The 23387-nt window shown below is 40.6% G+C and overlaps 1 protein-coding gene across 3 annotated transcripts in view; it reads left to right on the forward strand.

Moving 5' to 3' along the window:
* The window catches only part of LOC134349224 (gamma-aminobutyric acid receptor subunit beta-2), a 221293-nt gene that overhangs the window by 171519 nt on the left and 26387 nt on the right, over positions 1 to 23387 (forward strand). For all 3 annotated transcript variants that reach the window (XM_063053228.1, XM_063053229.1, XM_063053230.1), the window contains 2 exons: positions 6643 to 6780; positions 13577 to 13729. In XM_063053228.1, coding sequence (XP_062909298.1) covers positions 6643 to 6780; positions 13577 to 13729 — 291 coding nt within the window. The remainder of the gene's footprint in view (positions 1 to 6642; positions 6781 to 13576; positions 13730 to 23387) is intronic.

Here is a 23387-nt window from a genome sequence, read left to right on the forward strand (position 1 = left end):
AAGGTATTTAATCTCTGTTTCATCCAGTTTTCAAAATCATAAAGAAAAGTATGGAAGGTAAAAGTCTGATAGAATGCTTTATGTTTATGGTTGCCATATTGTTGATCTAGGCACATGAGGTAGCTAAGTATGCAACACACACAAAATGCTGGTCACACAGCATCTGTGGAAGAGAATAAACAGTCGAAGTTTCCGGCTAAGACTCTTCATTAGGACTGAAAAGGAAGGGGGAAGATGCCAGAATATGAAGGTAGGGGAAGGGAAAGGAAGACAAGCTAGAAGGTGATAGGTAAACCAGGTGGGTGGGGGAGGGGCAATGAAGTAAGAAGCTGGGAAGTGATAAGTGGAAAAGACAAAGGGCTATAGAAGGTGGAATCTGCTAGAGGAGGAGAGTGGATCATGGGAAAAAGTGAAGGAGGAAGGGCACGGGGCAGGTGATAGGCTGGTGTAGAGAAGATATAGGAGGCCAAAGATGGGAAATGAAGAAGAGGAAAGAAGCAAAGAAAGAATATCGGATGTTGGAGAAACCGATGTTCATGCCATCAGGTTGGGGGCTACCTAGATGGAAAATGAGGTGTTGTTCTTCCAACCTGAGAGTGGCCTTTTCGTGGCATAAGAGGAGACCATCACCTCCCAGCTTCTTAATTCACCCCTGACCCACCTGGCTTCACATATCACCTTCTAATTTGTCCTTCTTTCCTTACCCCAACTTTCTTACTCTGGCATCTTCGCCCTTCCTTTCCTGCCCTGATGAAGAGTCTTAGCCCAAAATGTTGACTGTTCATTCATTTCCATAGATGCTACCTAACCAGAATTCTGTGTGTGTTGCTCTGGATTTTCGGCATCTGCAGGATCTCTTGTGGTTGTAGTTAAATATGCATCAAGTTGTTAGTCAAGTCCAAGGAAGCTGTTAAGAACTTGATCTGCATATAAGATGTGCAGAAATTTATTATTGACACAGTTTCTAAGTGGGATAATAGGTACCATGTGGCAAAACAACTGTTTTTTTGATAATTCTGAGCGTGCAGAACTTAGAATATGTTTCAGAAAGAACATCTGCAGGCATTCTGGCCTCTGCAAGGGACTGGCCGCTGTTGGTGGACCTCGAAGGGCTGCTGAAGTTCCCCAACCATATCGCAGCCACCACCCTGCGACCAGACATTGTCCTAGTGTCTGGGTCGACTAAGCAAGTGGTGCTGCTGGAGCTGACAGTCCCATGTGAAGATAGCTTGGAAGAGGCCTTTGAAAGGTAGCTCTCCAAGTACGCAGGACTGGTCAGCAACTGTCAGCAGGCTGGATGGAGAGCAAGGTGTCTCCCAGTGGAGGTTGGTTGTAGGGGATTCCTAGCCCGTTCTTTAGTTAGAGCCTTCAGCATTTTGGGCATAGAGGGAGAGAGGAAGAGGAGAGCCATCCGCAGTACCACCAATGCGGCAGAGAGGGCCTCAAGATGGCTGTGGCTCAAAAGAGGGGAGCCATGGAGTCATAAGTAGCTAGCCATCTGGACACAAGCTGGGGTCTGATCAGCCCCGGCTGGGTCACCCGGAGGAGGTTGTATGATGTTGAAATACCCGAAACACCCGATGATTCCAGGAGCATCACTGAAGATGTGTCCAGAAGCATCAATAGATGTATGTACACAGCAGAAAACTATTTAGCCTGATAATTTGTGAGGTATGTTAGAGATGAATATAGAGTCATTGGAAGAAGCAGATTCTGAATCAAAATATTATTTAACATCGAAAGATCTTTGACTCTGAAATCATCTGATGTTGAACAGGATCCTAATCAGCTTCTAGTAGCATTCTAAATTGATCTGAAAAAATACACTTCAAAGAAATATACATGATGATACCTAGGTAGGTGAATGGTTAGTTACATCCTTCTCTTATGCTAGAATCAGTCTTGGACTTATTTTGAGCATATCTTATTCTCATACTGAACAGTTGGCTTTATCCCTTGTGAAACTTCTTAAAATAGATAGCACCTTTTAAAGACAGCCAATTTTCAATACAAATTAGTAAATGCCGATCCTGCTAATCATGCCAATGGCCTTTTATAGCTCAATAAATGTTATACAGGTGCCCATTTACAGATTTTGCCTTGTAACAAGCACATAGTTTAAGGTTTGTCAATTGGTATCATGGAGTCCTCGACTAATATAGCGTGGAAATGGGCCTTTCTGCCCATCTTGCCTATGCCAACCAGATGCTCATCCAAACTAGTCCTATTTACCTGCATTTGACCCCTATCCCTCCAAGCCTTCTTTTGGGTAACAAATGGTTGAACATCTAGTCCTGACATTATGTAATCTCTTTATGGTGGCATCTTACATCAAGAAATCTTTTCAAAAGGGCGCTTACAAACAAACTGCCAACAACAATGAGCACAAATATTCCTCAGCAGTTCATAGATTCTGTCAGTACCTCTAGTTGACCTCTGTCTTTTTGTGTGTTTCCCCTCGCCATCAGTCTGTGATTTTGTATTGCCATGTGCTCCTGTCCCCGCTCCTGCTCTACTCCGGCCCCTGTATTACTGAGTACTCCGTTTCTCATCTGTTTCTCATTATTACCTGTATTGCTGCCACCTGTGTCTCATTGTGCTCCACCTATCATCTGCCTCTCTGTTAATTGCTCAGTGTATTTTAGTCCTGTGTTTTCACCTGTTTGTTGCCAGATTGTGACTGTGAGTTTTCCTGAGCCTTTTCACCATTTGTATCTGTACTCTGGCTGTCTGAATATTGACTCTGCCTTTTTCCCGATTCTGGTTTTTGGATTTCTCTGGCTGTTTTGATCTCTACCTGAACTTTGATGCCAACTTTGTTTACACCTTGGGATTTGTTACTCAATTAATATCACTGTGTGTAATTGGATCCCTGCTCCACCGCCTTGACAGATTCAAAGAATCCTGAAGACAGAAATGGGCATTATTGATCCATGTTGTTCATGCCAACAGTGATGCTGATCAACATTAATCCTGTTTGTCTGCATTACATAACACCATAAGATGTAGGAGCAGAATGAGGCCATTTGACCTGTTGAGTCTGCTCAGCTATTCGATCATGCCTAATTTTATTTTCTCAACCCCATTCTCCTGCCTTCTCCCATAATTCTTAACCACCCCACCTTTCCAATCAAGAAAACAGATGTCCATGGCCCAGTCCGATCGGAAGTGGAGAGGGTTACCAACTTTAAGTTCTTGGGTGTTTTTTTCTCTGTCGTGGGCCCAGCATGTATGTGCAATGATGAAGAAAGCACAACAGTGCCTCTACTTTCTTGGGAGTTTGCAGAGATTGGCATGATATCTAAAAATTGACATACTTCTATAGATGTGTAGTGTAAAGTGTATTGACTGGCTACATCACAACCTGCTATGGAAACGCCAAGGCCTTTGAACAGAAAGTCCTACAAAGGGTAGTGTACATCACAGGTAAAGCCTTGCAAAGCCCTGTACATCACAGTTAAAGCCTTCCCAATCATTGAGCGCATATACATGAAATGCTGTCACAAGAAAGCAAAATCCATCATCAGGGACCCCACCATCCAGGACACGCTCTCTTCTCACTGCTGCCATCCGGAAAAAGAAGTACATGAGCCTCAGGACTCACACCACCAGGTTCAAGAGCAGCTTCTACCTTCAACCACCAGGCTCTTGAACCAAAGGGGACTTCACTTGCCCCATCATTGAAATGTTCCCACAACCAATGGACTCACTTTCAAGGATCCTTCATCTCATGTTCTTGATATTTATTGCTATTTATTTATATTTACATTTGCACAGATTGTTGTCTTCTGCACTCTGGTTGAGCACCCAAGTTCATCGATTCTGTAATAGTTATTATTCTATAGATTTGTTGAGGATGCCCACAAGAAAATTAATCTCAGGGTTGTATATGGTGACATATATGTGCTTTGAAAATAAATTTACTTTGAACTTTGAAGAACATGTACATCCTTCCTTAAATTCACTGAACAGCAACATATTCCACAGACTCACCACCCACTGGCTGAAGAAATTCCTCCCTCTCTCAGTTCTAAATGGATGCAACAGCACTCAGATTAGTAGTACTGTGATTAGTTCTGAAGCTGAGCAGGGAAGGTTAAAGTCTGGCAGAGTAATAGTGATAGAAACCTTAATAGTTGAAGTGACAGGCAGGAGTTTATGTCTGTGAAATGACACCACGATGGTGTGTTGCGTCTTGAGCGCTAGGGTTGCAAGTGCCTCAATTGCTGCGGAACATTTTCAAAAGGGAGGGGGAGCAACCAGAGATCATTGCATACATTGGTACCAATGACTTAGCTCTAAAGGGAGAAGAGATTCTGTGCAGTGAGTATAGGGAGTTAGAAAAGAGACTGAAAAGCAGGATCTTGGAGGTGGTAGTCTCTGGATTACTCCTTGTGCCGCATACTAGTCAGACTGAAAAAGGAATAGAAAGATAGAACAAATGAATGAGTGCCTGAGAAATTGGTGCAGGGGGGCAGGATTTCATGTCCTTGTATCACTGGAACCTCTTCTAGGGTAGGGATGACCTGTACATGAGGGATAGGTTATACCTTAACTGGGGGAACCAATATCCTGGCCAAGAGGCATGCCAGTGCTACTGAGGAAGACTGAAATTAATTTTGCCAGTGAGTGGGAACTATAGCATAGTCAGAAAATGGAGGTATTGAGGGGAAATTAAATGTCATGACCAGCAAGAACAGGCAGGAGCAAGGTAATTAACACAATGGGATGGACAGATTGAAATCTGTATATTTTAATGCCAGAAGTACAAAGGGCAAGGGTGATTAACTTAATACATGGAATTATGATTTTGTGGCCATAACAGAGGTTTGGTTGAAGGAGACATGGATGCTTGATGTTCCAGGGAATCCTAGTGCAGTGAGGGGTAGGATATTAATTTAAAGGATATCAGCTCACATTTGGTTCCCAGATGATACAGGTTGAGACCTATTCAGATATATTCCCCTTCAGTTATACCAAAGGAAGCTTCGTTCACAAGGAAGGTTTGTTTATAATATGAATAGCCCGCGGTATATGTGGACAATTGTTCAAGCATCCAGATGTTCAGGTGCTGTGTATGTCCAAGCACTCGTGCATCATACTCCATTCATAAGGACAGATCTGGAAATAATATCTTGAATTTCAGGACAAATAAATTAAGTAAAATGCTAACAATTTTCTGACATTTGCACAGACAAACGTTATACCACAGAAGTTTAATTTCCGGTAATTTTAATGGTGATTCAGCTGTTATTTCTGTTACGAAAAATGGATTGAATGAAGTAAAATTAAACAGTTATGTTCATAGTCAATTGAAGTATCTTAATTTTTTATTGAAACAACAGTCTAATGTAAGTTGTGACCATCTGGTGGTTTCCAGATTGTCATGCGGCTTTATCTGTGCTACAAGGAGAGATTCCAAACACTGCAACTGTTAAACATAGTGAACGAGAGAGGTTTACCATCTCCCTGGTGCCAGTAATAATGTGGTATCATCACATTCATTTTCTGATATTTACTAAGAACAAATCATCTTCTTATAACCCTACTTCAATCACAATAGCTATCAATTATTTATTATTCTGAGTCTATATTAAATAAGAATTAAATGATCAGTAGTAAATTTGAGTCTTCAGTGCTTATGTGATATACATCATTTATTTTTTGTAAATGTGTTACTTAATGAATACAGTTCCACACTTCCTAGTAGAAAAATGTGTATAAACTCTATAATTTTTTGATGAAATCTGTTAAACTGCAGTAAAGCTTTTCAAGAATCTTACGTCAGAATGCTCAGGGTAGAGATGTTCTGTTTTTGTGACTTGCAAACTAAAATGTTTTTCGAAAACTAAACAATGAACAGGTTGTAATGGATCATAGCACATTATTAATGGATTGTATTGTACAAATTGTACAAATTCTGTTATTTATAATACAATAGAAAATAATTTTTAAGTGAATTGGAGCTGTAACATCTATAATTTGGTGACCCAGTGATACAATCTGCTCCATTCTGTATTGAGAAGGGGCCAGAAGTTTAATCCCTCAATCCTACTGGGGATTTTCAAGATGTCCAACAGAAAACATGAGCTTTTCTTTATTTAGGGACACTGTTATGCTGTTTATCAATTTAAGAATGTAACTGAGGTAATATTTGACTTTATATTAAAGTAACATGCCTTATTGTCCATTAAAGCTATTTTTGATCATTAGTTTAATTTGATGGTCAACCAGACTGAACATTAGCTATTGTTAGAACGAAAAGGTTGTGCTGAAGAGCAGTAGTTGAAGACCTGCTAATGAAAAGATCAAGGACTTTTGTAAGGTGACCTGAAACAAAGAATAGAACAGAAATTGTGGGATTTGGGGAGAGAGATTGGTGGGGGTGGATATGGAAGATATATGGAAAAAAGAGATAACAGCAAGTTTATTTGTTGGATTTAAGGAAAGCATGCATCCTCATATTGCGCTAATTAAACAACGTTTCTTGCATGTTTCCGCTGTTGAGAGTACAGAACAAAATATGCAAAGATACATGAGTGGTTATGCTGCTTGAACTTTGATTATGTTTCAAAGTTTAACTTTGCTAAATTTCAAGAATTATTTTACTCCCCAACAATTCACTTTCCAATTTTGTTTCAGATGGGTACACCACAGATGACATTGAATTCTACTGGCGTGGAGGTGACAGAGCTGTGACTGGAGTGGAAAAGATTGAGTTACCACAGTTTTCCATTGTTGATTATCACCTTATTTCCAAGAATGTTGTTTTCTCTACAGGTATTGAAGAATGAATATATAGTGTGGGTGTGACCAGTATAATACTAATGGAAAATGTTATGTCATAAACCACTTTGACTGGGGAAAAGATTTGTGATATGATTTGAAGTTTGATACCTAGTTTGGAGCCGGGACTTGGACTGAGAATTTGAAAGAGATAGTTCTGGGATTTGCTGGTGAGTTTAACTTCCAGGATTCTAAAGAGGCACATTTTCAAATTGTTGGTTAATAGTTGATTGGCTATTAAGCTAATTAACAGCAGCTGATAAAAAGAAATTAGAATTACATGGAGTCACTGTTTTGGAATAGATATTGTGAAAGTGTGCCAGTGAAGGTCAGGGAGCTGGGGTTTGCTTGAGGAAGCTGTGGCATGAAAAGCTGGAGTAAGTGGCCCAGGTGTGATGAGTGAGAGCAATTCTTTGAAAAGGGTATCAGTCAGAAGGCACAGGTAAGGTTTTATCCTCAGTCTTTGATTTGCTGTATGCAGAATGATAGGGTGGTGGTATGCTTGTCCTGCTGGATGTGGGCAGTCAGGGAACTTTATAGTCTTCCTGGCTGATGATATCTGTGGGAAGTGCAAGGTCACAAAGGTGGAACAAAGGATGAGGTTCCACAGAGTGAGTTTAGGCAGTTGGATAAGAAATTAAAATGTAGACGCCTTAGAGGAATGATTTCTATAGTAATCCCAAAGCCATGTGCTAGAGAGTCTAGGGATAAAAGTGATAGTCGAGATGAATGTGTGGCTGAAGAGCTGATGCAGAGGATTCAAGTTCCTGCATCATTGGGATCCAGGAGTCTCAGGTCTTAACTTGAACAAAAGGAACATGTTACACTTCGAGTCAAAGAAAAATACAGAAGAGAAACAGGCACTTTGGCCCATCTAGTCCATGTGGAATTAATTAAACTATCTACTGCCATTGACCTGCACCCAGTCCATAGCCTTCCGTACCCCTAATGTCCATGTAACAATCCAGACTTCTCATAAACATTGAAATTGAGTTTGTATGCAGCCCTCGCACTGGCAGCTCGTTCCACACTCTCACAGTCCTCTGAGTGAAGAAGTTTCCTCTCATGTTCCCCTTAAACTTTTCACCTTGCACCCTTAACCCATGACCTCTAGTTGTAGTACCCATCCAACCTCAGTGGAAAATGCATGCTTGCTTTTACCCTATTTATGCCCCTCATAATTTCATGTACCTCTATCAAATCTCCCCCCATTCTTCTACGTTCCAAGGAAGAAAGTCCTATCCTTTTCAATCTTTTCTTATAACTCATGTCCTCTAGTCCCAACAACATTGATGTAAATCTTTTTCTGCACTCTTTCAACCTTATTTGCAACTCCCCTGAAGGTAGGGGACCAAAACTGCACACAATATTCCAAATTTGGCCTGTGCATCATCTTGTACAACTTCAACATAACATCCCATCTCCTGTACTCAGTACTTTGATTTGTGAAGGCCAATGTGCCAAAAGCTTTCTTTATGATCCTATTTACCTGTGATGTCACTTTCAAAGAATTATGGACCTATATTCCCAGATCCTTTTGTTCTACTGCACTCCACAATGCCTTACTGTTCACTCTGTAAGACTTGCCCTGATTGGTCCTATTGTAGTGCAACATCTTGCACTTGTTTGCATAAAATTAATTTGCCATTTTTCCAACATGTCCCAACTCTGCCACGAGCTCTGATAGTCTTCCTTACTGTCCGGTACACCCACAATCTTAGTGTCATCGCAAATTTACTGATCCATTTAACTACATTATTATTCAGATCATCGATATAGAAAACAAAAAAAAACAGACCTAGCACCAACCCCTGCAGAACCCCACTAATCACAGGCCTCCAGTCAGAGAGGCAACCATTTACGACCACTGTCTATCTTCCCCCAGAAAGCCAATATCTTATCCAATATACTACCTCACCTTGAATGCCAAGCGATTGATCCACTTTGACCAACCACCTCTACAGGACCTTGTCAAAAGCCTTGTGAAAGTCTATGTAGACAACATCCAATGCCTTGTCTTCATCAATTTCCTTGAGAAACTTATAAAATTAGTTGGAGATAACCTACCACGCACAAAGCCATACTGACTATCCAAATAAAACCATAAGACTTAGGGGTAGAATTAGGTCATTTAGCTCACCGAGTCTGCCAGCCATTCAATCATGGCTGATCCTTTTCTCTCCTCCTCAGACCCACTCCCCGGCTTTCTCCCCATAACCTTTGATGCCATGTCCAATCAAGAACCTATCAAGCTCTGCCTTAAATACAGCCAACAACCTGGCCTCCACACTTGCCTATAGCAGCAATTTCCACCCTCTAGTTAAAGAAATTTCTTCACATCTCTGTTTTAAATGGATGCCCCGCTATCCTGACGCTGTGCCCTCTTGTCCTAGAATCCCGCACAATGGGAAACATCCTTTCCACATCTACTGTGTCTAGGCCTTTCAACATTCAAAAGGTTTCAGTGAGATCCCTCCTCATCTTTCTAAATTCCAGCAAGTACAGACCTAGAGCGATCAAACATTTCTCATATGATAACCTTTTCATTCCTGGAATCATCTTTGTGAACCTCCTCTGAACCCTCTCCAATGGCAGCACATCTTTTCTTAGACGAGGAGCCCAAAACTGTTCACGATACTCAAGGTGATTGCCTTATAAAGATTCAACATCACAATTCTACTCTTGTATTCTGGACCTCTTGAAACAAATGCTAACATTGCATTTCCCATCCTCTCCATTACTAATGCTGCCACTACCTCTTTCAGAACCCTAAGGTGCAGTGGTGCAGTTCATCTGGTCTGGGTGACTTGTGTACACTTAAAACTTTCAGCTTTTTGAGTATCTTCTCCTTTGTAAGAGTAACTGCACTCACTTCTCTTCCCTCATATCCTTCAGCACCTTGCACACTGCTAGTGTCTTCCACAGTGAAGACTGATGCAAACTCATTTAGTTCATTGCTCTTAGTAATGATACTTAGTAAAGGGCCTTATCTTTTACTTAAAAGGCAACAGATCGACTCAGATTTTACTGGGTAAAAGCTGAAGGTTCTGAAATGAAAGTTGTTTTTTGCTCCAATTAAGTGAAGATCCTAGGAAGGGTTCAAAGGTTCATTTCATTGTCAAAATATGCATGTACAATACAGCTGTAATATTTGTCTTCTCCAGATAGCCATGAAATACAGAAAGACCATATATCAACTCCCCACAGCATGAAAAAGAAAAAGAAACAAAATTCACAGACCTCAAAATCCCCTCTCACCTCCCCCACAGAAAATAACAGCAACAATTTCAACACATCCTCAACCCCTCCCCTGCAGAGAAAAAATAGCCACAATAACAATCCCTGACCCCCTCACTCGCAAAAAAGAACAGTGTCAATAGCATCAAGGTCCCCCTCTTCAACACCCCCTCCCACTCACACACTAAGAATGAACAAATCACCCACCCACCAATTGGCTACAAGAAAGAAAACATTGAATAACTAAAGGACGCCAATATAAAGTACAGTCCAAACACCTGGGATGTGCTAGTGAACTTCTCATTAAGCCAGATGATCAGCTTGTACTTTCTCAATTTTAAGATGTAAAATGTGCCTCTGAACCTGTGTCAGCTTAGTGATCCAAGTTCAGTGTGCTCCTGTCTTATTTCATAATTTTTTTTGATACCTTATCTAAATCCTTTTGGGATTGCACATATGCTACAGGAATTGATTTCCTTTACGTATCTGCTTGTAATATTATTTACTTATTTTTATTTATCTGTGATAATATTACTTTATGTTGTGTGTGTGAGTTACTGGTACTGTGTTGTGCAATTTGGACTGGAGCCACGTTGTTTCATTTGGCATTGTACTTGTGTACAGCAGAATGTCAATAAATTGAACTTGATATTCTTAGATATTTGTCTATCATATTGTTCCTTTAAATAAAAAATTGTTGATTCTAGTCAATTCTATAATTTTCTAAATTTCCTTTGTCCTTTCATTGTAGATGCCAGCTTTTTCCTAGTGACAGATGTTGAGCCAGCTGACCTACATTCGCTTGCTTCAGTCTCTCTCTTTTCTTGAATTGTATATTCCATTTTCGGTTTTCCAATCCATAAGGATCTTTCCAGAATGTAGGGATTGGGTGTCACTGACTGCTCTCAGTTCAGAACTGTCACTTCTGCTTAGAGATTCTCCTCCTTGATGAACTGGCAATCAGCTTCCAATAGAATACTATATCTAGGGGCAAGCAGCAATAACAATTGTATTTTCCTTATAGGCTAGATGAATATATAATGTATTCAATCAGGCATATAAATGAGTAATTTTATTTTGATGTGCTTCTGATTCAACACTATAAAACAATTTCAAGCAATAATCTACAATTTTCCCAAATTATGCCAAATAAAATGCAACTCCAAGAAATTGTTCAGCAGTTCTCCACCAAGGGAATAATTAGTTCATATCTACTTGCACACTGACTCAGTACTCTTATACTGATGAGACACTTGAGATGTGCTGAGGTATTTGGGTGGCACAGTGATATAACCAGAAGAGCTGCTGCTTCTCCTTGCCAAAGACCTGGGTTTACTCCTGACCTTAGGTGCAGTCTGTGTGTAGATAGAAAATTCTTCTTCTGATAGCATTAGTTTCCTCCAGGTGTTCTTGTTTCCTCTAAAATGTCAAAAACATGTGGGTTGGTATGTTAGTTAGCCCCTGTACATTGCCCTCAGAGTGTAGGTTGATGGTAGAATCTGGAGGGAGTTGATGAGATTGTGGGGAGAATAAGTAATGGGATTCATGTCCTAAAAATAATTAAAGCCCTGGTTTCATTTATATTGCTTTCTGGAGAAAGTATATGCAATGACTATAGTTTGAAGTTTAAGGAACAGAACATAGTTTGAGGAACAGAAATGACTGCACTTCCCAAGTGATTTCCCTGCATGAGCTGTTGGATTGTAACCTGGAAATCAAACTCTCTTTCAAATTAAATAACGAGTTCACAATGCATGTTTATTTCAAATGGGAGTTTCCATCAGTGGAATAGCTATGCTTATGATGTGTTATTAAAATCATGTTAGTTGAAATTAGTATTACATTGTTGAAAATTTTATATCCTATTTAAAAAGATTAATGTCTGACTATTTTGACATATTAGTTCATCTGCTGTTGAAACCCTTACTCTTGCCTTCTTCACTTTGGGCATTACTCTTTCAGTGATTTCCTTTACCATGTTCACCATATACAAACTTAATTTCATGTGAAATTGTTTCTGTTACCGTAATGCTAACCAAATGCCATTTTCTCTTGTATTCTCAATCAGGCAACACCTAAGTTTTAAAATTCTCTTTCATATTCTAATAGATTCACCCTTCCCTCGCACTCTAATTTCAATCAAACTACCACCCCGGGCTCGTTTCGCTTTGTATTTTTAATATCAGAACCATTTTAAATTGTCTCTTCAGCTTATTGTGAAATACACTGGACTTTATTTTCTTGAAAACAACTAAATTTCCTTGCTTTAGTCAAATATCCTAACATCTTTTTGCTTGGCTTGATGAGAAATTGACTTGATAATGCTTCTGAAAAGCAGTTACTTCATTGAATCCACAAAATAAATGCAATTCCTTTAATACTATCTGAAAAGTGTGAATATTAACAGCAATGGGCCCCTGTTTTACTCATTGTTTAAAACTAGAAGAAGTAAGACTTCTAGTGACTTGAGCAGTTGTGTATATAGGTCATCAAAATATCATGGATAAGTACAGAATGTAATCAGCAAGGCTAAGGGAATTATGAAGTACAAGTGGATAGCAGCTATATTTAAGTCCTGGTTACAGCACACTTGAAGTACAGTAAACAGTTAGTTCCTGGTATCACCACTTAGGAAAACCTTAGAGGTAGAGTAATGCAGATTTATCAGAACAGTACTTAGATTCCCCAGAAGTTAAGTTACATGCAGAAAATACAGAAACTAAGTTAATTTTTAACTGGAATCCAGAGAGTTAATGTGTTATTTTATTTTTAATTTAATTATTATTAAAGGTGACTGATAATATCAACCTAAAGAAACTTTATATTGGTTGGGGAATCTGAACTAGTTATCCCATTCCTATCAGGGAAGAGGCCACTCAACATCCATGCTAGGACCACTAGACTCAAAAACAGTTTCTTCTCCCTTGCCATCAACCTGATCAACATCTCCACCCATCAACCCACTCCACCACCGCTGCTACCACTACATACACATCACCTAGTGTTACTTTATGCACATACAATCTGACTGTATAAGACATTTACTTATCCATTGTGTTTTATAGGGTTGCTTTTATAGTCATTGTGTTTTTATGCTTACTGTGTATTTTTCATGTTGCATTGGGTCTGCAGTAAATCATTTTGTTCTCCTTTACACTTGTGAACTGAAGAATGACGATAAATAATCTTGAATCTTGAATTTTGAACTTGCATATTTGATAGAAATTTCACATACTGAATTTCTGGTGGCATAATTGATTTTCAGTCTGAAGATGATAGATTTTTATTAACCATAAATGTAAGGAATGTGAGGAAAAGGTAGATTCATAAAATCTGTTTACATATCAGCTATGATATCTGAAAGGCAACTTATATTCAAATAACTAAACAATTTAATGGTTTATTTCTCTACCTTTTATCCAAGTAACCATAATTTTTAGGAACAGGTAATGAATAATGGATTTTAATGTTTTCTTTTGTTTGCTTGTTGGGAAATAAAAATTATCTATGCTTCGTTCATAAATGGAGCTGAAAGTATTTATGTATTTTTCAGGTGCTTACCCCAGGCTTTCCCTCAGCTTCAAGCTTAAAAGAAACATTGGTTACTTCATTCTGCAAACATATATGCCCTCCATCTTGATCACCATCCTCTCTTGGGTGTCTTTTTGGATTAATTATGATGCATCGGCTGCAAGAGTTGCTCTAGGTATGACCTGTTTAAATGCTTGCAGCTTAGCACACATACTGATAATTATTCCTTTCTTCCTGCTATATTCCAGCTGATTCAATAAATTATTTTAATAAATGACAATTAAGATACCTCATCATACAAATTATTATCTAGTACCAGTTCTAACATTTCATTACCTAACGCAGAAGGCCTTGCATTTCTGCTTGATGTCTGCCTAGCCCAGATTGCTGGAACTAAGTTCTATTATTTAACTGAGACTGATAGGAACAGTTACTTGGGGATTTTAGCACCAGATTTGAAATGAGTGGGCCCTAGCGGGACTTCCAGCGGAGACTGAGCTTACTTGGGTAATTAGGCACTTGGTCAGGGCTAATAAAAAAAAATAGGTTTATGTAAAGCGTCCATTGTGGGAGCAACCATTGTTGACGTGGGACAAAAAGAGGGAACTGAGGCTTTGGCTCAAGAGGCTTCAGTGAGGAGAGGCAGAGGCTAGATTGAGGTTTCTGTCAATTTTACATTACTTTCTTCACTAGTGCCTAGCTAGAGTAATGAGAAGGGATCCCAGGTCAGTGGTGTGCTTCTCAGACATCTGGGAGACCTCCAGTCTCTCTGATAACTACATCTGCGAGAAGTACATCAAACTGTAACTCTTTGCAAACTGTGTAAGGGACTTGGAGCTTCGGCTCATATGTGAGAATGAGAAGGTGATATATAGAAGCTACAGGGAGGTGGTCGCCCCTAAGTTGCAGAAGGCAGGTAGTACATAAAACATAGAACACAGCACAATACAGCACAGTACAGGCCCCTCGTCCCACAATGTTATGCCGACCCTTAAACCCTGCCTCCCACATAACCCCCCCCCACCTTGAATTCCTCCATATACCTGTCTAGTAGTCTCTTAAATTTCACGAGTGTATCTGCCTCCACCACTGATTCAGGCAGTGTATTCCACGCACCAACCACTCTCTGAGTAAAAAACCTTCCTCTAATATCCCCCTTGAACTTCCCATCCCTTACCTTAAAGCCATGTCCTCTTGTATTGAGCAGTGGTGCCCTGGGGAAGAGGCGCTGGCTATCCACTCTGTCTATTCCTCTTATTATCTTGTACACCTCTTTCATGTCTCCTCTCATCCTCCTTCTCTCCAAGGAGTAAAGCCCTAGCTCCCTTAATCTCTGATCATAATGCATACGCTCTAAACCAGGCAGCATCCTGGTAAATCTCCTCCGTACCCTTTCCAATGCTTCCACATCCTTCCTATATTGTAGTAGCTGGGTGACTGTCAGGAGAGAGTAAAGAAATAGAAGGATAGTGCAAAGTAACCCTGTGGCTGTTCCTCTCCATAACAGGCATACCACTTCAGATAGAATTAAGGGTGCAAGCCCCAGCGACCAGGTCATTATGGCACTGAGTCTGGCTCCATGGCTCAGGAAAAAGGGGAGAAGAGAGGAGTGCAGTGGTGACAGGGATTTTAATAGTAAGGGGAAACACAGAAACATAGAAAACCTACAGCACAATACAGGCCTTTCGGCCCACAAAGTTGTGCAGAAGATGTCCCTACCTTAGAAATTACTGGGCTTACACATAGCCCTCTATTTTTCTAAGCTCCATGTACCTATCCAAAAGTCTCTTATAAGACCCTATCGTATCCGCCTCCACCACCATTGCTGGCAGCCCATTCCACGCACTCACCACTCTCTGACTAAAAAAACTTACCCCTAACATCTCCTCTGTACCTACTCCCCAGCACCTTAAACCTGTGTCCTCTTGTGGCAACCGTTTCAGCCCTGGGGAAAAAGCTTCTGACTATCCACACGATGAATGCCCCTCATCATCTTCTACACATATAGGGAACATATAGGAGATTTTGTGGATGTGAAAGAGACTCATGGATAGTATTCTGCCTCCCAAGTCTAGGGTTAGAATTGTCTCCAACACAGTCCACAGCATTCTTAACAGGGAGAGGTATATATTACTACCAACAACATACAGTAGGTAGGAAAAGGGCTGAGGTCCTCAAAAGAGAATATCGGGAGTCAGGTGGGAAGCTGAAAAGCAGGACATGAAGGGTAATAATCTCTGGATTCCAATTTGTGTCACGTGCCAGTAAGGGTAGACTACAAGACAGAGAGACAGAATTGGGCCATTTGGCCCATCAAGTCTGTTTTTCTATTCCATCATGGCTGATTTATATATCCTTCTTAACCCCATTCTCCTGTCTTCTTCCAATAACCGTGAACATTCTGACTAATCAAAACTGATCAACCTCTGCCTTAAATATACCCAATGACTTGGCCTCCTCAGTTGTCTGTATTAATGAATCACACAGATCCCCCACTCTCTGGCTAATGAAATTCTTCCTCATCTCTCTTTTAAATAAATGTCCCTCTAGTCAAAGGTCATGCCCTCTGGTTGTAGACTTCCCACTATAGGAAGCATTCTGTGCATATCCACTCTGTTTAGGCCTTTCAGTCATCAGGCCTCTGTAGTCATCAGGGAGACCATCAAATTCCATGAATTCCCACATGAGGAGCATTCCACTGCCATATCTGCCACCCTTCCTGCACAGCGTGATGGGCAACCAAGTCCAAGTCAGCAATAACGAAAGGAAAAACCTACCCTTCGTATCTGTTTCTTTGGCTTCAGCCTCTTCTCATGGAAGCCTCTTGAATCAAAGCCACTAAATTCACACTCTGACTCTAGCCTTCACTCCAATGATGGCTGCTCCATTGGACCCTATCTCTCTTCTATGGTTTAAAAAACAAGAAAAAATCCCCACACAAGGAGAAGGAACTCACCGCCTTTGGTGGTGTTCCGCCTGCCTTTCACTGCACTTTTCCACTTTTGGCTCTCCTATTTGATTACTTGGGTTGTTTCCAGCTTTTTTATATTCATAAATAGATGGATACTTTATTGATCCCAAAGGAAAATACAGTGTCACAGTAGCATTACCAGTGCACAGATATATCAGTATTAGAAGACAAGTAAGAAAGACTAAAAAAAAGTTACCTTAAAAATAAGATCTGCAAGATTTACAAATTCCTACTGATAAGATGATACTGCAAGATTTACTGTAATATTATACAGTAATGGGTGCACATTCACACTGTCCAGATAAGAAGTCATGGTAGTATTGCATACTTGGTTAACAGAGCTAAACAGAGCTTAAATAGAGTACTGGTAAACAAAAGTTAATAACAATCTGACAGGAGCAGCTATAGGTTGACTCATTTTAGAACCTAATGGCCGAGAGTAAGAATGACCTTATATAGCGCTCTTTGGAGCAGCGCAGTTGTCTTAGTCTTTCACTAAAAGTGCTCCTCTGTTTAGCTAAGGTGTCGTGTAGAGGTTGAGAAACATTGCCCAGAATTGCCAGGATTTTCCGGAAAGTCCTTTGTTCTACCTCAGTTTCCGGTATGTCCAGTTTGACTCCTCTAACAGACCCAGCCTTTCTAATCAGTTTATTGAGCCTTTCACATCACCCATGTTGTTGCAATTGCCCCAAACACACCACTGCATAGAAAATTGTACTGGCAACAACACACTGGTAGAACATGTGAAGGAGAGGCCTACATACTCCAAAGGACCTCCGTCTCATCAGGAAGTAGAGGTGACTCTGGTCCTTCTTGTACACAGCCTCTGCATTGGCGCTCCACTTAAGTCTGTTGTCCAGATGCATCCCCAGGTACTTGTAGGTTTTCACCATCAATAGTAACAGGGGAGTAGTGCAGGCTTAGTCTTCCAAAAGTTTATCACCATCTCCTTTGTCTTACTGATGTTGAACTGTAGATGATTCAATTTGCACTATGCGATGAAGTCCTTCACCAGGGCCCTGTATTCGTCTCCCATCATCCCTTTATACCCCGACTATTGCTGAATCATTAGAGAATTTCTGCAGGTGACATGACTCAGAGTTGTATCTAAAGTCCGAGATATACAGGGTAAACAGGAAGGGAGCCAATACACACAGCTCTGAAGCCAGACAAACTGTGGTCTGCAAGACAAATAGTCCATTATCCAGGATGCAATGGACAAGCCAGCCTACATTGAATGAAGCTTTCGTCCCAGCATTTAGGCCTGTATGGCATTGAAGGCACTTGAGAAATCACAAAACACAATCGTTACTGTGCTGCCCTGCTAAGCTATAAGACCATAAGACACAGGACAAGAATTAGGCCATCTGCCCCATCGTGTCTGCTTCACCATTCAATCATGATTGATCTTTTTTTTCTCCTTCTCAACCCCAGTTCTCGGCCTTCTCCCTGTAACCTTTGATGCCATGTCCAATCAAGAACCTGTCAGTCTCTGCCTAAATACACCCAATGACCTGGCCTCTCCAGCTCATGTGGCAACAAATTCCACAAATTCACCACCCTTTCGCTGAAGACATTTTTCTGCATCTCTGTTTTGAAAGGGCGCTCCTCTATCCTGAGGCTGTGCCCTCTTGTCCTAGACTCTCCCACCATGCAAAATGGCCTTTCCACATCGACTCTGTCTAGGCCTTTCAACATTTGAAAGATTCCAATGAGATCCCCTCTTATCCTTCTGAATTCTGGTGAGTATAGACCCGGAGCCATCAAACGTTCCTCATATGATAACCCTTTCATTCCTGGAATCATCCTTGTGAACCTCCTCTGGATCCTCTCCAATACCAGCACATCTTTCCCAAGATGAGATGCCCAAAACTGTTTGCAGTACTCAAGGTAGGGCCTCACCAGTGCCTTATAAAGCCTCAGCATCACATTCTTGCTGTTGTATTCTAGGTCTCTTGAAATGAGTGCTAACATGGCATTTGCCTTCCTCGCCACTGACTCAACTTGCAAGCCAAATGGGAGTAGGCTCTGTTTAGCAGGTAGAAGACAGCATCGTCAACTTCAGTGTGCTCCTGGTAGACAAACTGCAGGGGATCGAGGGCTGATCTGTCCAGTGATTGGACATGAGCCAGAACCAGCCTCTCTAGGGTCTTCATGATGTAATGAGGTTAGGCTACTGGACGGTAATCATTCAAGACTTTCGGTTGGTCCTTCTTGCATACTGGGACCACATCAAAGGCCCTCTCTGATTTCAGCTTCCTAAGCCATGCATGCATTTCCTTTTTATTTTTGACTAAATTTACAATCTCTCTCATCATCCAAGGGTCCTTTACATTAACGTTTATGTCCTTCCTCTTTAATGGACATGCCCATGCTGGGGTGTCCTGGTCTTTAAATGACTCCCACATTTTAGATAGGAACTTGTCCAACAACAGCTTCAGCTTCCGATTTACACATTCCAAGGTCCTACCTAATAATGTTGTAATTTGCCGATACGTGGTTTAATGTTATTTTCCTTGGTCTATCCTGAGATGGCCATACTCCCATGTACCAATCCCCTGTGTCCATCTCAGCATTTGGAAAGTTTTATTGTATTAATCTAGGGATATAACTATATTTTGTAGTTACAAATCCAGCACAGTTACTGGGAGAGAGTATTTGAGATATAGAGAATAGTACGTTCATCAGGAACTTTGTACTGCATGGTGCTGAGCTTCACTAGTGTTGCTAAAACTGTACGTTCCCAGGAAAGTGGAAAGTAATTTGTCATGTGGTGTGTGTAAATACTTGTTCAGGCTTAGGATGTAGGAGGCAAATCTGCACCACAGGGTGATTGATGTATGACATAGTTGTAACTGCAATATTTGTGCAACTGACCCAGTTGAGTCTCCGAAAATTATTATGACCTATATATGTCTGCAGAGGACTTATGCTGGTTATGCAATTGACTTTTGTGTAGCATGATCGTAGTTTGCCATTTATTTTCCAAGACTGTATGTTGTCTAGGTTTTGCTGCAGGCAAACATGGATGACTAGTCTTGCCTCGATACAGTGGCATGCAAAAGATTGGGCACCCATAGAACCATAGAAACTACAGCACAGAAACAGGCCTTTTGGCCCTTCTTGGCTATGCCGAACCATTTTCTGCCTAGTCCCACTGACCTGCACGCGAACCATATCCCTCCATACACCTCCCATCCATGTATCTGTCCAATTTATTCTTAAATGTTAAAAAAGAACCCGCTTTTACCACCTCGTCTGGCAGCTCATTCCATACTCCCACCACTCTCTGTGTGAAGAAGCCCCCCCCAATGTTCCCTTTAAACTTCTCCCCCCCCCCCCACCCTTAACCCATGTCCTCTGGTTTTTTTCTCCCCTTGCCTCAGTGGAAAAAGCCTGCTTGCATTCACTCTATCTATACCCATCATAATTTTATATACCTCTATCAAATCTTCCCTCATTCTTCTACGCTCCAGGGAATAAAGTCCTAACCTATTCAACCTTTCTCTGTAACTGAGTTTCTCAAGTCCGGGCAACATCCTTGTAAACCTTCTCTGCACTCTTTCAACCTTATTAATATCCTTTCTGTAATTTGGTGACCAAAACTGAACACAATACTCCAGATTCGACCTCACCAATGCCTTATACAACCTCATTATAACATTCCAGCTCTTATGCTCAATACTTTGATTAATAAAGGCCAATGTACCAAAAGCTCTCTTTACGAGTGGTCAACATTTCTGTTACTGTGAATAGCTAAGAGAGTAAAAGATGAACTGATTTCCAAAAGGCATAAAGTTAAAGATGACACATTTCTTTAATATTTTAAGCAAGAAAACTTTTTTATTTCCATCTTTTATAGTTTCAAAATAATAAAACAGGAAAAGGGCCCAAGGCAAAGGTTTGGGCACCCTGCATGGCAATACTTAGTAACACCCTCTTTGGTAAGTATCACAGCTTGTAAACGCTTTTTGTAGCCAGCTGAGAGTCTTTCAATTCTTGTTTGGGAGATTTTCACACATTCTTCCTTACATAAGGCTTCTAGTTCTGTGAGATTCTTGAGCCATCTTGCATGCACTGCTCTTTTGAGGTCTATCCACAGATTCTCGATGATGTTTAGGTCAGGGGACTGTGAGGGCCATGGCAAAACCTTCAGCTTGCGCCTCTTGAGGCCAAAAACTTCTTTTCAAAAATTTCAAAGGAACATCTAAGCAAGCCTGATGCATCTTGGAAACAAGTCCTGTGGACTGATGAAGTTAAAATAGAACTTTTTGGCCGCAATGAGCAAAGGTATGTTTGGAGGAAAAAGGGTGCAAAATTTCAGGAAAAGAGCCTCTCTCCAACTGTTAAGCACGGGGGGTGGATCGATCATGCTCTGGGCTTGTGTTGCAGCCAGTGGCACAGGGAACATTTACTGGTTGAGGGAAGAATGAATTCAGATAAATACCAGCAAATTCTAGAAGCAAACATCACATGGTCTGTAAAACAGCCGAAGATGAAAAGAGAATAGCTTCTACAACAGGATAATGAACCTAAACACACCTCAAAATCCACAATGGACTACCTCAAGAGGTGCAAGCTGAAGGTTTTTCCATGGCCCTCACAGTCCCCCAACCTAAGCATCATCGAGAATCTGTGGCTGGACCTCAAAAGAGCAGTGCATGCAAGACGGCTCAAGAATCTCACAGAACTAGAAGCCGTTTGCAAAGAAGAATGGGCGAAAATCCCCAAACAAGAATTGGAAGACTCTTAGCTGGCTACAAAAAGCGTTTACAAGCTGTGATACTTACCAAAGAGGGTAATTACAGCGCGAAAACGGGCCATCTCAGCCCTTCTAGTCCGTGCCGAACTCTTACTCTCACCTAGTCCCACCGACCATCACTCAGCCCATAACCCTCCATTCCTTTCCTGTTATCCAATTTAACTTTAAATGACAACATCGAACCTGCCTCAACCACTTCTGCTGGAAGCTCGTTCCACACAGTTACCACTCTCTGAGTAAAGAAGTTCCCCCTCATGTTACCCCTAAGCTTTTGCCCTTTAACTCTCAACTCATGTGCTTTTGCTTGAATTTCCCCCCACTTTCAATGGAAAAAGCCTATACACGTCAACTCTATCTATCCCCCCCATAATTTTAAATACCTCTATCAAGTCCCCCCTCAACCTTCTATGCTCCAAAGAATAAAGACCCAACTTGTTCAACCTTTCTCTGTAACTTAGGAGATGAAACCTAGGTAACATTCTAGTAAATCTTCTCTGTACTCTCTCAATTTTGTTGACATCTTTCCTATAATTCGGTGACCAGAACTATACACAATACTCCAAATTTGGGCTTATCAATGCCTTGTACAATTTCAACATTACATTAAATAAAAAAGTTTTCTTGCTTAAAATATTAAAGAAATGTGTCATCTTTAACCTTATGCCTTTTAGAAATCAGTTCATCTTTTACTTCCTTAACCATCACAGTAACAAATTTTGACCACAGGTGCTCAAACTTCTGCGTGCCACTGTAATTAGATTGTCTGTGCTTCTTGATTATTAGTCCTATATCTTAACTGATTTGACAACTATCCTTATACACTGCAGGTTAACTCTTTTTAGAGTATTTAGACAAAAGATTGGTGTCCTGTTTAGTATTACAAGTTGCTCTTGTCACAACATTAAGTAGAGTGCTAGAAATGTATTACTCATGAACAGGACTCTTGAATACTTAGCAGACTGCAGTATCTATCAATGTGCAAAGCTGTTTTGGTGCCACTGGTGTTTAACCGGCCCTTAGAAAAAGAAGCTATTTTGGCTTAGCTAGCTGAAGACACAGCTTAAAATGTTGCAGCATATATTTGCCAGATAGCACTAAGAAAGTCAACTCCCTCTTCTGAATAAAGAAATTATAAATTACAAGTGGATTTACTGCTAGCTCATTAGAATAGAAAGTTGCTTGAAATAAGTTACAGATTTCTGCTTAAAGATGTTCTTACAGTTTATTAAGTTTACAGAAAGTGGTGTTATTGAAGAAATTATTTTGTGTATACAAATTGTAACAAAACCTTTTTTCTTCCAGATGTGTAGTATGCTAGGGAAAAGGAGTAGCTGCAAGACAATGGTTAAGAGTGAGAGAGAAAGAATGTAGTGATGAGTATCAGAATACATCTACATCCACTATTATCCTTTCTGAAATATGTTATGTAGGCAGCTGTAACTAATAAGATTGAGCAGGACTAGGTTCTTCACAACTGTGAAATATACAGATGGTTATTTATTTATGCTTCTCTCTTCAAAATCTGCAAGAGATATCTGCAATATTTTCCTGTTTACAATGCATATTAAGGAGCTTACAGGAGAGCAAAGTTCATCTTGTGTTAAGATTATAAGTTTGCCAGTTGTACATGGCACATTGACTCCTTGAATCACATCCCTATTAGACCATACGACATAGGAGAAGAATTAGGCCATTTGACCCACCGAACCTCCTTCACCATTTCATCCTGGCTGATCCATTTTCCCTCTCAGCCCCAATCTTCTGCCTTTTCCTTGTATTCCTTCATGCCCTGACCAATCAAGAATCTATCAAGCTCTGCCTTAAATATACATACAGACATGGCCTCCACAGCTTCCTGTGGCAACGAATTCCACAGATTCAGGACTCTCTGGCTAAAGAAATTCCTCCTCATCTCCATTCTAAAAGGAGTGAATTTCTAAAATGTTAGTGAATACAGGCCCAGAACCATCAAACGTTGTTCATATGACAAGGTGTTCAAACCTGCAATCATTTTCGTGAACCTCCTTTGAACCCTCTCCAGCACACCCTTTGAAAGATAATGGGCCCAAAACTGCTCTCAATATTCCAAGTGAGGCCTCA

The sequence above is a fragment of the Mobula hypostoma genome, chromosome 7, assembly GCF_963921235.1.
Source record: "Mobula hypostoma chromosome 7, sMobHyp1.1, whole genome shotgun sequence".
Classification (NCBI taxonomy): domain Eukaryota; kingdom Metazoa; phylum Chordata; class Chondrichthyes; order Myliobatiformes; family Myliobatidae; genus Mobula; species Mobula hypostoma.